Below are 13,515 nucleotides of genomic sequence, written 5' to 3' on the forward strand. Positions count from 1 at the left end.
TGAAGGCAAAAGTTTTCAATCCGACCCATTTTTGCTTGTTTAGTAGGGTGCATAGGCTCACCTGGGCTATGCCCAACTGGTGCAAGAAAGGTCCCTCAGCCATGCCCATCTCATGCACCCTACATGGCGGCAGCCATGCTGGCCCCGACACTCATCCCCACCCACCAGACCACGTCCAGATATGTCTAAATTTTCAAAAAATCTTTATAATTTTAAATTTTATTTAAATTTTCAAAAAATACTTAGAATTTTAAAATTTGTGTAAATTTTCAAAAAAAAATCAGAATTTCAATTTTTCTGAAAATGTTCAAAATTCAAAATTGTTTCAATTTTGAAAAAAATATAATCTCAAAATTTGATTAAATTTTCGACAAGTTCAGATTTTCAATTTTTTTAAATTTTTTAGAAAATATTCAGAATTTTAAAATTATTTAAAGTTTTAAAAATTTCAAGAATTTTTTTAAAAATATGTTCAGAATTTCAAATTTTGTTTAATTAAAAAAATATATTTTTGTTTAAAATTTTAAAAACTTCATACTTTCAAAATATGTTTAAATTTTTGTTCACGTTTTTTCAAATTTGTTCACCATTCAAAAAAAATTATTCAGAATTTTTCAGCATGTCTAAGCACATGCAGGCTGCCAAACAAAGTCTCAGCTCATCATGTCTCGATGCATACACCGCTGCCAAACAACAATAAATGCATGGACTCATCCTGTATCAGAGGAGAAACAACTAGGCTAGGTCCATGCATGTCTACACACCCTTGGTCCTAGGCTAGGTCCATGCATGTCTACACACCGTTGGTCACATGAAACACACAGAGTTACTCACTACAGTACTACACATTTTCTAAAACTAATGGTGGCCTCCCCTGCTTCTCATACAATAAGGGAAGGTTTGCACAAGGATGGTTGCCATGCACTCTGGCTTGCCGTGGGAAGGAATTCGATGTATTCCAAACTTTGAAGGAGCACAATAAAGGTCCATACATGTTCCAAACTTCAAACTCAACCCCAGAAACAAAGTTACAACACACGTAATCTACTCAATGTGAGAAGGTGCGCCACAACATCTGTCATCGATGGTCTTTGATCCACATCAAGGCTAAGACATTCCACGGCGATTCCTGCCAGAGTGTCAAGAAGCTCCAAATTTCCTGCTCCTGCAATTTCCTGATCAAACAACTCGGTTGCTTTCTTCCCTTCTTTGTGGGACTCGAGAAAACTCGTCACTAAGTTGTTATTGTCAGCATGAGTGGCCTTCTTCCTGCTAATGACCTCTAAGATGACAACTCCAAAACTATAGACATCACTTTTCTCAGTCAAGAGGCCTGTTTGTAGGTATACTGGATCCATATAACTCATGTCACCAATTACGTTGGCAGTATGTTCCTTGTCTACTGCAATCAACCTTGATATGCCGAAGTCTGAGATCTTTGGTACAAAGTTGTCATCCAAGAGTATGTTTGCTGGTTTAACATCACCGTGCAGGATTTTGGTATGGGCTTGTGAATGCATATAAGCTAGACCATGTGCTGATTCTAAGACAATGCTTAGACGCACATCCAAGTTGAGAGGCTCCCTAAACTCGTGAAGAATGCCATGCATGCTTCCTTTGGAAATGAACTCATACACTAGCAGGGGGCTATCCACTTCTAGGCAACAACCAATGAGCCTAACGATGTTCTTGTGGATGACTTGAGATTGGATGATGACTTCATTTGCAAATTGCTTGTTCTCCTGCACATTACGACCAATTGGTTTCTTTACCGCGACAAGTACATTATCAAGAACCCCCTTATAAACTTCACCAAAGCCACCTTTTCCAATTATATTGCTGCTCTTTAAAATTGGCTTGAGCTCCTCCATTTTAAAAAGCTTAATAACTTTAGCCTTCTCCAAGGTAAGTCCACCATTTTTCTCGTAGAACTCTCTAGTCTTCCGCTTCTCTTTTCGAATAATAATGATGAATGCCACCAATGTGATGGCAAGAATACCACCTATCACACCTATGCGCACAAAGAAGCGAAGATTAAATAAACTTTCTTATTATTATTCTGGTAGCAAATGATAGTAAGTAAATATTTGACTTTACTCCACTTTGAAGCGCTGAAACACTAATTAACAAAAAGAATGGCAAGATACTGAAGTTGAACATACAATGCGTCTCAGATCTAACATGTACACGCTACATAAGATGCATGGCGTCATCAGGTGATCATTTTTTCTTGAAAAAGGAGGATGACCCCGGCCTCTATATTAGAGTGATGCATGCAGCCATCAGGTGATCTAAACGTTTTAGATATATATTTTCATGTTGCTAGGAAGTACACACTCACTCAGCTGATATCCTAGAAAAATCCGAACTATAGTGGAGTTTATAGTACATAATAGTACTCCCTCAGTCCCAAAATGTAAGACAGTTTTTAAGAAACGTCTTACATTTTGGGACAGAGAGAGTACTGAAATACTTCAAAGGACTACATATACATGGAGAGAGGTTAGCCAAACCGATAGAAGTATTAGCTTGTCTGAGGTTACCTATGCAAATTTGTGCAGCGGGTGGGAACTTTGGAGTACAGCGTTGAGTTTTTGGGTCATCGCTCCCATAACCCGGAGGGCAGGTGCATTGGTAAGATCCTTGGGTGTCCCTGCATACACCTTTGCAAGGATATTTGTTTGAATCTGCACATTCATCTATATCTGTGTTGCCAAAATTCAGAATAATTGTGAAGTTAGGACAGTAATCAGTAAAGAAAAATCAAATCATTATGGTCGAGCAGGGAGTCTGTCTTACTGGTGCATCCGGCGACAAGGTAGGCGTTGCCCTCATAGCCTTCGGAGCAGTTACAATTGTAGCCAGGCCCATTGGTGGCGTCGACGCAGTAGCTCTGATTGCTCAGGCAGGCGTACTCCTTGGTCTTGTTGGCTTGGGCACACGATAATGAGACGGAGTCGTCGCCGGCGCCACGGATGGCCCAGTCCAGCCACACCGGCGAGGTCCGGAGGGTGTCCCTGAGGAGGTCGGAGCGCCGGAAGGTGTAGTTGGTCCTGTCGACGAGGAAGGCGTAGTCGCATGGGCTGTAGTCCATCATGCTGGTGTGGTCGTACTCCCGGAACCTGAAGTAGTTGTGGGTGAGCCCCGGCGGGATGTCGACGTGGCAGCACCCGAGGCTGGCGCACTGCCCGTCCTGCGCGCTGGCCGAGCTGTTGCAGAAGTTCATGCACCCGAGGTAGTAGGAGTAGCCGTCGACGAGGCGCGTGGTCTTGTCGCTCCCGATGGTGCCCATGGTGTTGCAGCCGAGGACGACGAGCATGTTGCGCGCGCTGGAGAAGCGGTACACGCCGTGCTTGTTCATCAGCGTCTCGCCATGGCTGTACTCCTCGGCGCGGCGCGGGTCGGTGGCGTTGTAGCACATCCGCCCGACGGGGAGCATCACCAGCGACTCGGCGGGATCCACGGACAGCTGCACCACCCGAAGGGTCGTGTTGGCGAGCACGGGGCCGTCGTAGACGCAGTCGATCTCAAAGCCCTCGCGGAAGCAGTCGCGGCCGCCGGCGCCGACGCCGATGCCGAAGGGGTAGCGGATGTCCACGCCGCCGCAGCTGCTCTGACAGCCATGAGCCACGACGACGCGCTCGGGCGTCTCGGTGGCGGCCGCCGCCGCCGCCAGGAGCAGCAAGAAGGCAGTCAACATATTGCCACCAGCTGAGCTGATGCACGCCTGCCGACTGACGTTTTTGCCAACCAGCTGATGATTAGATTCTCAAAACGGTGTGGAATAAACGATTGGTTGGTGTGTTGCATTGCATATTTCCTTCTTTCCCTCCTCTATATATGCATGCATCCGGCCGAGACAGCAACGTATGAGATAGGAGTACATCCATATCTATCCATGCAAGTTGGTGCATGCCGCTCATAGATTTGCTCACTCGGTTTGCTCACTCCGTGTGGTGAATGTTTTTTGTATATAGAAAGAATAGCGCATGCATGGTATTCTTGATCACATGCATGTGCTGAGCATCTCTTGCCACTTGGATAGCGAGTGGAGTACGAGGGAGGCAGCTGCTCGGCATCATCTTTCAAAGGGCTCCAAGGATTGTTTCTCATTTTTCTTTCTTGACCCCGTGACTTGATTTGCATGTGGGAGTGGCTCATCCAGCCGGCAGCTAGTTTCGATCGAAAAGAAACCAGGGGCGGTTTTGGCAACCAGACCTCTGATGAGTGATGGGTAGACTCACTCATCATTGCCGGACAAGAAGAAAAACCAGGGGCGGACTGCGCCGGCCGCCGCTGATCGCCGTTGTTGGCTTGCCCCCACACCCGCTGTAGCTAAAAATCGAAAGCTCCTCGTGATCCTTTATTGCCTCAAATAGTCAGTGCTTTTCTGGCCCGGCCTAGTTCGGTGACCGCTCTTGGTTAGCATGCGCGTTCCTGCGTTTTTATTTTCATTTGGTTTTGGAGGGTCTTCTGTTGGTTTCTGGTCGGTTTTCAATTTTCATTTATTATTATTTTTTAATATAAAACAAAAATCTTCATAAAGAATTAAATATGTTTGATTTTTTTCTAAAATATGTTAAGCAAATTTGAAAATATTTCCAAATTATATAAATTGAATGGATTTATATAAATCGAGAGCTCCTCGTGGCCGTTTAAAAAAGGGCAACCCGATGCATGTAGTTCCCGCTTAAAGGTCCGACCATTTTGGATCAATAGTAGGCAGCATTTCCTTACATTTCTGTAAAAGGCTGTTTCCAGGACTTGAATCCATGACCTCATGGTCACAAGACAGCAACTTTATCCCTGCGCCAAGGCTTCCCTTCTCCTCATGGCCGTTTATTGCCTCAAATTGCCTAGGGAACGTGTATGCCTGGGCCAGCCTAGTTGGGCTGAGTGCTCGTCGTTAGTGTGTGCATTCGTATGGGCTTTTTCCATCTTCGGTTTTGAATGGTCTTCGGTTGATTTTCCGGTTCAATTTCCATTTACATTTACAAATATCATTTTATATAAATATGAAATTATTTGTAAAACAAACATGTTCAAACATTTTAATAAAAAATAAATAAAATTTTAAATATATCCTAAATTTGAAATATTAATGATTTTCAAATATGTTCTTGAATTAAAAAATGTTCTCAAAATAAAAAAATGTGCAATCAATCGATCAGGAGAAAGAGCAGAACAAAACTCTGCTGCAGCAAAGCAATAGTCACTCCGGCAGGCGTGACTAACAAACCAATTGACAGTCTAATTCATTCATATAAAATTTCATTGACCAAAATAAATACCAGAACCGACAAAATTACAGATTCATTATAAGTTTCGCAAAAGAGGAATTCATTAATTTGCGAGTGGGTTTTAGTAGCTGAAGATTAGAAGTTAAGTTAACAACTTAGGCCACTAGCTCAACTAGGGGCCGATGATAGATAATCCAGGAGTAGAATCCTAACCACAAGAGCAACAACATGACGAAACCATTTGCTGAACTGCAGCAGCAGTTTAACCATAACATGTCCAGCAAGGAAACGAAACATGGGACAAGTATTAATTATAGATAGCAACAAATTTATCCAGGAAGGCCATCCAAACATGTCCACGAAGGGTAGAACAGAAAAGATAAGATCTGGGGTTGATACGGAGAGGGGAACAGAAGCTCACCATCAGGGTACATCAACCACTGGGAGGGGAGGAGGCAACCATCAGGCGACACATCCACCATCGGCAGGCCCGCGCTGGCCGAGTGGGCTCCTCGGGGACAGCCGTGTCGAGGAGGAGACGAATCCGCGTCTTCTCTATGCGAGTTACATTGTACACTGAAAAATAGACGAGACATTTATTAGAAATAGACACCTTATCAGAACCCAATGAGCAGTACACAAACAAACAAAGACAAGTAAGTTAGGGCCAGTTCTTTTGCAGCTTATTTCAGCTTATTGTCAAAAAAAGCTATAAGCTGAAAAGAACTCATTTTAGAGAAGCCAGCTCAGCTTATTTCTACCTCCTCCTCCTTCACAATGAGAAAAAGCTGGGGTCGGGTGGCTTCCCGCAGCTTCCCGCAGCTTCTGACTTAAAAACGAAAGGGTATAGGGACGTGCCCCTCTAGTTCGATCTTATTACATCAATATTGCCACCCCCAGTCCCGCACAGAACCACCGGTCGCAAAAAAAAGAACAGCAGCGCTCGATCCCCTCCCCCCGCTCGACTCCTCCTGCTCTGTTCTCCGCTCCGCCTAGGGTTCCTCCAGTCACCGCCGCCGCCGTTGCCGCCGGCCCTCCAATCCTCTGGACCTCGACGAGGCCAGCGAGATGGCATGTGGATAGGGCTGCATCTTCCACCCCCCAACTCCCACGGGCGCGACCCCTCCCTCGGCCGCATCCCCTCCGTCCCCTTTGTCCAGGAGCAGCGCCTGGCCAGGTCCGCCCAGGGCCCCTCTCCGGCAAACGGCGCCCATCTCCGGCGGTCGGCGACCCCCTTTCCCCCTGCCCTCCTCCTGGCCGTGAGCCACCAAGGTGAGCAGCTCCTGTGATTTTTTTGCAAAAATAAATCATGTATATTAGTTGTAAGCTACTGCTGAAGGATGATGATTTCATCTTGATTGTACTACTGCTGAAGTATGAGGATTTCATGTTGATCTCAACGAGCTACTGCTACCATAAAAGCATTCTAGATATTGTTATTAATTCTTCCAATTCTTTTGTATTGACATGATGAAAAATAGATGAAAGCACAATGGGATAATGTGGGTCTTAGAACTTTCATTGATATTTGTGTGGAAGAAGTGAATGCCAATAACCGTGGCAAAGAAGGAACATTGACACCACTTGGATATGACAATGTGGTAAGAAAGTTTTTTGAGCGCACGAGGAGAGAATATACACGAAAGCAATTCAAGAATAAGTGGGATGTGCTAAAAAAAGAGTATGCTGTTTGGAAGACATTAACCCAAAAGGCATCAGGCATTGGGTTTCATCCTGTTACCAAGACCATTGCGGCTAGTGATGAATGGTGGGCAAATGAGATACAGGTATACATATGTTCACATCAATTCCATTTGTTACTTTTCTTACTTTGCCGATTCTTGCACTAATTTGTGATATGCTTATTTTCAGAGAAATGAAATTGCCGCCAAGTTTCGATTTGCACCACTAGAGGACGAGATCAAGCTGAGTGCTATATTTGATGATGTCAGTGTGACAAATGAGTATGCGAGGGCGGCACCTCCCTCATCTCAAGTTGGCGCCTCTCAAATTCACATTGATGATGATGATGGGGCAGGTTCAGGATGTGAAGTAGATGCTACTCATGTGACACCTAACAAAGCCAAAGGTCGAAAGAAGAGATCATGTCCTTACTCACCTAGTCCTGCGATGGTGCAAAAGATTGCAAAAGATAGTGAGGATAGAATGCAATTTAAGCGTATTGCCGACCTTTGGGAAAAGAGGGAAACTAGCCGCAATTCGGCGACATCTGAAATGAAGGAGGATCCTGTGAGAGATGAGATTAAGGAGATGAAGGACATGGTGGTGAATGATGGAGGTAAACCTGGAAGTGAAGTGTATTTCCATGCTCTAGAACTCTTTACGAAGAAGGAACATCGTAATGTCTTCAGTGCACTAAAGGAGGAAGATTCAACTGTGAGGCTTGAATGGATCAACAGGGCATGGGAAACATTTATGAAAAAAATTTAGAACTTATTTGCTTTGTTGGGAACTCATTTGTAGTGCTGTGAACTTATTTGCTTTGTTGTCAACTCATTTGTATTGATTTGAACTAATTTGTACTGTTGTGAATCTACTTGCTATAAATCTTTGATCTGAACTTTGTTGTATTGTTGTGAACTTATTTGTACCGATGGTGTTGTGATTTGTTTTGTTGTGGACAAATGTTCATGATATCTGTATTGTGTTTATATCACAGATGGACATCTCTGTTCAGGAGGAAGAGGAGGAGGAACTTGATTTTTGCGTTGTTGCAACGGCATATTATCTTCTAAACAAAGAGAGGCTGCCATATGGACCTAGAAGAGCACCAATGATGACAGGATTGCAGTGGGTGGAAGAGAAGGAGAAGCAACCACAAATATTCTACTCTATGTTCAGGATGCGAAGGTCTGTGTTTTACTCACTTCATGACATTTTAGTTGAAAAGTATGGTTTAAGGTCAACTTGCAACATGACAAGCAAAGAGGCATTAGCACAGTTTTTGTGGACTATGGGGTCACGCCAGACCACCGACAATGTTGCAGATCGATTTGAGCATAGTCGGTCTACCATCAACAAAAAATTTAAGGAGGTCTTGTTGTGTGTGTACCGTATGGCCGGTGATTACATTCAACCCAAAGATCGATCTTTCACCCAAGTTCATGACTCTCTTACAAAAACAAGATTTTGGCCTCACTTCAAGGATGCCGTTGGGGCAATAGATGGAACACATATTGAATGTGTTGTGCCTGCAAGTGAGCAACCCAAGTATCGCAACAGGAAAGGTTCGACAACTCAGAATGTCATGGCGATTTGCGATTTTGATATGAGATTTACGTTTGTTGTTGCTGGATGGCCTGGATCTGTTCATGACACACATGTACTCAATGATGCACAAGTTGAATATTCCTACTTTCCACACCCTCCAGACGGTAATAACTTGTACATGCATTCTTGTGCTCTAATGTTTTGCGTGAACTAATTGGTTTTGGTCATCTTTATTACCAATGCAGGCAAATATTATCTTGCTGACTCTGGATATCCAAACAGAGTTGGATATCTAGCACCATACAAAGGACAACGCTACCATGTACCCGATTTCCAACAAGTACCACCACGAGGAAGATATGAGACCTTCAATCATCTACATTCATCACTACGGAATGTCATTGAACGATCATTCGGTGTTCTAAAGATGAAATGGAGAATCCTCCTCGGCATCACTCGGTACAAACCTGCTACGCAAACAAAGATCATTACTGCATGCGCATGTCTTCATAACTTCATTCGTGAGAGCAAACTAAGTGATCAACACTTTGACATGGTTGAGAGTGGATCTTATGCTCATGAGGAGAGCCTTTCTCATCACCATGCACCCATTGATGATGGTACTATGGGTTCCATCCGTGATGCTATTGCTACAAGTGTATTCCCTTGATGGTTAGCTGTAGGGTGCAGTACTGCTAGGGTGTATGCTTTTGTTGGGAGAACCATGTAATAATTTAGGGATCATTTTTATTCAGTACTTCTCAAGTACTCGTACTACATGAGATAGTGATGCACGTATGATATTCGTATGTGAGACAATGATCTTCCTTATGCTTGATTATAACAAGTTTTGGTGCTTGAAAGTCAAATTTATGTTCATATGGGCAACAAAATGATAAAAATAGCGCAATATCATTTAATCCGAACAACAGTACAGTCCAAGGGCATTACAGACTTTTCACTGACCATACCACACAGAAGCTGAAAAAACAGGCACTGAAAAGAACTGGCTAGCTTATTATCCTGAGCTTATTTCCACAGCAGCTTATCTTGAGCTTATTTCCACAGCAGCTTATTTCCACAGCATACCTCAAAAGAACTGGGCCTTATCCAGAGCCAGATACAACAGACTCAAAAGTTGTAACAAGCCCAAAAAAATTAGCCATAATGATCCCTTGCACCCCTTTGTAGTATGCCACTACAACATAAGAGCAAAACGAGGCATCACCCAGCTATACATAAAACCTAATGCGGCAACTAGGTTAATAACCTTGATACATTCACAAGTTAAGAGAAGAAAGGTATTTATTTATACCTCTTGGTGGCTAGGCTACGATAGCACTTCATTCAAGGTTCAAAAATTAATTTAGTAGAGCTAATGTACATATTACAAGAATAGTGCCGCTACCAAGGGAAGAAAACATAGATCCAGTGAAGTAATAATGCATTGGTAACCTTGATGCTGACGGCGGTGACGGGCTGGTCATAGCAGAAAAAGGTGCTAGAGCGGTGGGTGTACTGCTCTGCTCCGAGAGTCATCTCCATCGACATCCGCTGCTGTGCCACACGACAGGAAGGTGAGGTAGGTGCTGCAGAGAGGAGCTCCAAGTTAATGCTTGTGGTTACAGTCAAAGAATCAATCAATCATGAATCAGGGACTCGGCCAAGAGGAGATTTTGATTAATCAGCAGTGTATATGCTTTTACTAGTAAGTAAAGGAAAGTGAGGACTTCCTTTTGGCATCGGAGGCGGAGCAGAGCACGTATGGATCCATCCGTCAAACAGTGGCAGTACTACTACTAGTGTAATAGAAGAACAAAAAATGGATCCATCCATCAGACTGTAGCATTCATTTACTAATTTGGCCCAAGAATTTGCAGCAGTTTGTGGCTAAAGAAGATGATTTGACGATGCAGCAGGTCGATTAGGCAAAGTGAGATGGGGATGGATGGGGTGGTACCTGCTGCTGAACCAGGGGCCACCGGAGGGGAGGATGCAGAATCATGGCCACCGGAGTGGAGGGGAGGAATCGGAGTGGAAGAGGAACCGCACGTCGTGCACCTGCGCTCCTACCAAACTGAATGGAAACGAACGAACATCATCAGCCTAAGAAATCAAATCTAAATGCGATGGAACAGGGGGAGGGGGGAGAGAGAGGACCATGTCGTCGGCTGCTTCGTCTGCCGGCGCGTGGCTGTGGGTGACGGCGCGGATGCTGGGCGCCGGCTGACCTGCTCGAGAAGGTGGGGAGGGCGGAGGAGAGGTCGCCGGTTGGGGAATCCGCGCCTTGTCTTTCGCTCCCTCGAATCAAATCCTCGTCGAATCCACCGACCGGATGGGGAGGAGAAGGGGGAGGCCGTGCATGGAGAACTTGGCAACGGATGGGGAGCTCGATCCGCGACCAGCAGCTGCGATGAAGAGGATCCGCGATGGATGGGGAAGACTCCGGTGGCCGGTGATGCGGTGCTTGGCGGCGGCGGCGCTTCAAGGTGGGGGTGGAGGTGGAGGCGGCGGCGGAGTTGGGTGGGAGCGGGAAGCGGGGAGCGGGGCAGGAGGCGATGTTTCGTTCCTCTCTTTTCCTTTTCCTTTGGTCTTCTCTTCTCTTTTGCTCCTTCCATCCAATCCCACGCACACCCACGGATCCATCTCTTCGGATTGGTCCATCTCGCCTCCCACGGATCAACCGCCGATCCAATGGTCATCATAGGAGGTGTCGGTTCGTTGGTTGGTTTGTCATTAAGACTAATCCATGGTGCTAGTATAGATTATTCATTGATTTATGACCGATCAATCGTGCCTTTTATGGATGGGAACCGCTAAAACTCAGTCGACTGAGTTTTAGCGAAGTCTCATTCGATGTCCCTGCCCGTTCGATCGTTTAGCTTTATAAGGTTCACGATTGCTGTGTCTTGTATTGGAGTATCAGCCTGTTTTCGTGGTGCGACCGGCCCATTATCGTTTTTTTTTGCCTTTTCATCTGTGTTGGACAGGAACACGCCATGGGCTGACTGTGGCTGGTGTTGTGTGGCTTTTTCATTGTCTATTGTATTTTAGGCTTCTTTCTAGGCTGGGCCTTTTTCCCGTGAGCGATCAATATGATTGTTCGCTTCAATCCCATTTTCTTGCGTTTGCCATTCATCTCTCTCACATGGCCACATGCTAGTTTTTTTACAAGCCGCGGAAGACTAAAAGTTTGCGTGTGTTTTTGTTGTTGTTGTAATTTATGAACATGCATATTCATTTTTCACTTTTTTCACCTTTTTTTTTGTTGCACAACATTTGCACGTGGCCATGCCGACTGCAATTGCAAGGGTTGCAACATGTCCGAAATTAAAGAGAGGGGGCGCCAATTGCATGTCCACCCTGAGCTGCATTTTCATATGGGTTACAGCTTGTCACGTGCGCCGCCGCCACGGGAATGAGGATAAGGATGCGTTTTTATTTTTATTTTGGGTGCTAGTTGCATGCCCATTCCCTGAGTTGCAACTGCATGTGGGCCATGTCGACTACAATTGCATATCTACCACTAGACTCGCAACTACAAGTGTCGGCATTTGTCTGCAATTCATATCCACCCCTAAGTTGCCTTTTCATATGTATAACTTGTCTTGTGTGTCGCCGGTAGAGTGACGACATGGATGCTTTTTTTGGGGTGCCAGTTGCATGCGCATTCTGTGAGTTGCAACTGCATGCTGGCCATGCCAACTGCAATTGCAAGTCCGTCACTAGACTCGCAACTGCAAGTGTGGGTCTCGACTGCAATTCTTGTCCATCCCCAAGCTGTATTTTTTATTGGGGTTATAGCTTGTTTTTATGTGCCACCGCAGCCGGAGTGACTTTTTTTTGGATTGCCAATTGCATGCCCATTCCCTGAGTTGCAACTACATGCAGGCCATGTCGACTGCAATTGCATGTCTTTCTCTAGACTCACAACTGCAAGTATCGGCACTCGACTGCAATTCATGTCCATCCATGACCTGCATTTTCATATGGGTTATAGCTTGTCTTGTGTGCCGCCCTCGTCGGAGTGACGAAAAGGATGCATTTTCATTTTTTATTTTTGTCTGTGCCAGTTGCATGCCTATTCCCTGAGTTGCAATTGCATGCAGGCAATGTCGACTGCAATTGCATGTCTACCACTATAATAATAGCTGCAAGTGTCGGCGCCAGACTGCAATTCATGTCCATCCCTCAACCATTTTCATAGGGGTTATAGCTTTTCGTGTTTGGCGCGCTGCTGAAGTGATGACAACGATGCACTTTTATTTTTTGTTTTTTTGGTGCCCAATTGCATGCCGATTTTGAGAGTTGCAACTGCATGCGGGCCATGTTGACTGCAATTGCATGTGTGCCACTAGAGTCGCAACTACAAGTGTTGGCACCCGATTGCAATTCGTGTCTACCCCTGAACTGCATTTTCATAGGGGTTATAGCTTCTCTTGTGTGCCGCCGCCGCCGGAGTGACGAGAAGATGCATCTTTTATTTTATTCTTCTGTGCCGGTTGCATGCCCATTCCTTAAGTTGCGACTGCGTGTGTGCCATGTCGGCTGCAGTTGCATAATTTATGAGTTTAAGCTGACTTGCGCGTGCAATTTTTTCTAATGAGGCTGCTTTTGACAAAAAGAAGAAGAATGTAGAAGAAACAAGGAACGAAAGGATTTTGTCATTTTATTAGGGATTCGTCTCCTCGCCATCGAAGTCGGACAGTTTTCGTCCTATCGCGGGCGCGACCACTACATCTATCATGCCGGCGACGCCAGCAGAGGCACAAGACCGTTGCTCAGGCGGCTTCCCAAGCCCGATCCTGTCCCTGATCATCTGCACCGCTTCTACGACGGCTATCATCTCGGCCTCGTCCTGCGGCCCCGCCCCCTACCCCAACCCGGCCAAGGCGGTTACCTAGACGAGGAGCAGGAGGATGTCTCGTACGTCGTCGCCGGGCTCTTCCGCAAGCAGAAACCATCAGCAACCGCTCACTTGTTCGACCTTTACCTCTACAATTCCGACACCAACAAGTGGTCCATCCAGGAGCTCCCCTTATCG

General features: G+C 45.3%; 1 protein-coding gene and 1 long non-coding RNA gene across 3 annotated transcripts; both read right to left on the reverse strand.

Annotated features, from left to right (window-relative positions):
* Positions 1–815: 815 nt before the first annotated feature.
* Positions 816–3,794, reverse strand: LOC119320181 (wall-associated receptor kinase 2-like). The gene is made up of 3 exons (XM_037594288.1): positions 2,800–3,794; positions 2,544–2,705; positions 816–2,011 (listed from the first exon to the last, which is right to left on the reverse strand). Exons 1-3 carry the CDS (start codon positions 3,698–3,700, stop codon positions 1,029–1,031), a joined length of 2,046 nt encoding a protein of 681 aa, XP_037450185.1. The 5' UTR covers positions 3,701–3,794; the 3' UTR covers positions 816–1,028.
* A 5,570-nt stretch (positions 3,795–9,364) lies between these two features.
* LOC119301616 lies at positions 9,365–11,032 on the reverse strand. Of its 2 annotated transcripts, XR_005147105.1 has the most exons (4): positions 10,632–11,032; positions 10,432–10,548; positions 9,927–10,060; positions 9,365–9,669 (listed from the first exon to the last, which is right to left on the reverse strand). It is a non-coding gene; the product is annotated as an uncharacterized LOC119301616 (long non-coding RNA). The 2 variants fall into 2 exon arrangements; XR_005147101.1 differs by having other exon boundaries at positions 9,365–10,060.
* Positions 11,033–13,515: the final 2,483 nt, after the last annotated feature.

The sequence above is a fragment of the Triticum dicoccoides genome, chromosome 1B (genome assembly GCF_002162155.2).
Source record: "Triticum dicoccoides isolate Atlit2015 ecotype Zavitan chromosome 1B, WEW_v2.0, whole genome shotgun sequence".
Classification (NCBI taxonomy): Eukaryota; Viridiplantae; Streptophyta; class Magnoliopsida; order Poales; family Poaceae; genus Triticum; species Triticum dicoccoides.

Bases quoted from the DNA above. Each gene is read 5' to 3' on its own strand.
- LOC119320181 (XM_037594288.1), bottom strand. From the start codon at position 3,700: ATGTTGACTGCCTTCTTGCTGCTCCTGGCGGCGGCGGCGGCCGCCACC. The intron at 2,706-2,799 runs GTAAGACAGACT...TTGGCAACACAG, and splicing joins CCTTGTCGCCGGATGCACCA to ATATAGATGAATGTGCAGAT. The intron at 2,012-2,543 runs GTAACCTCAGAC...TTGTGCGCATAG, and splicing joins CGCTGCACAAATTTGCATAG to GTGTGATAGGTGGTATTCTT.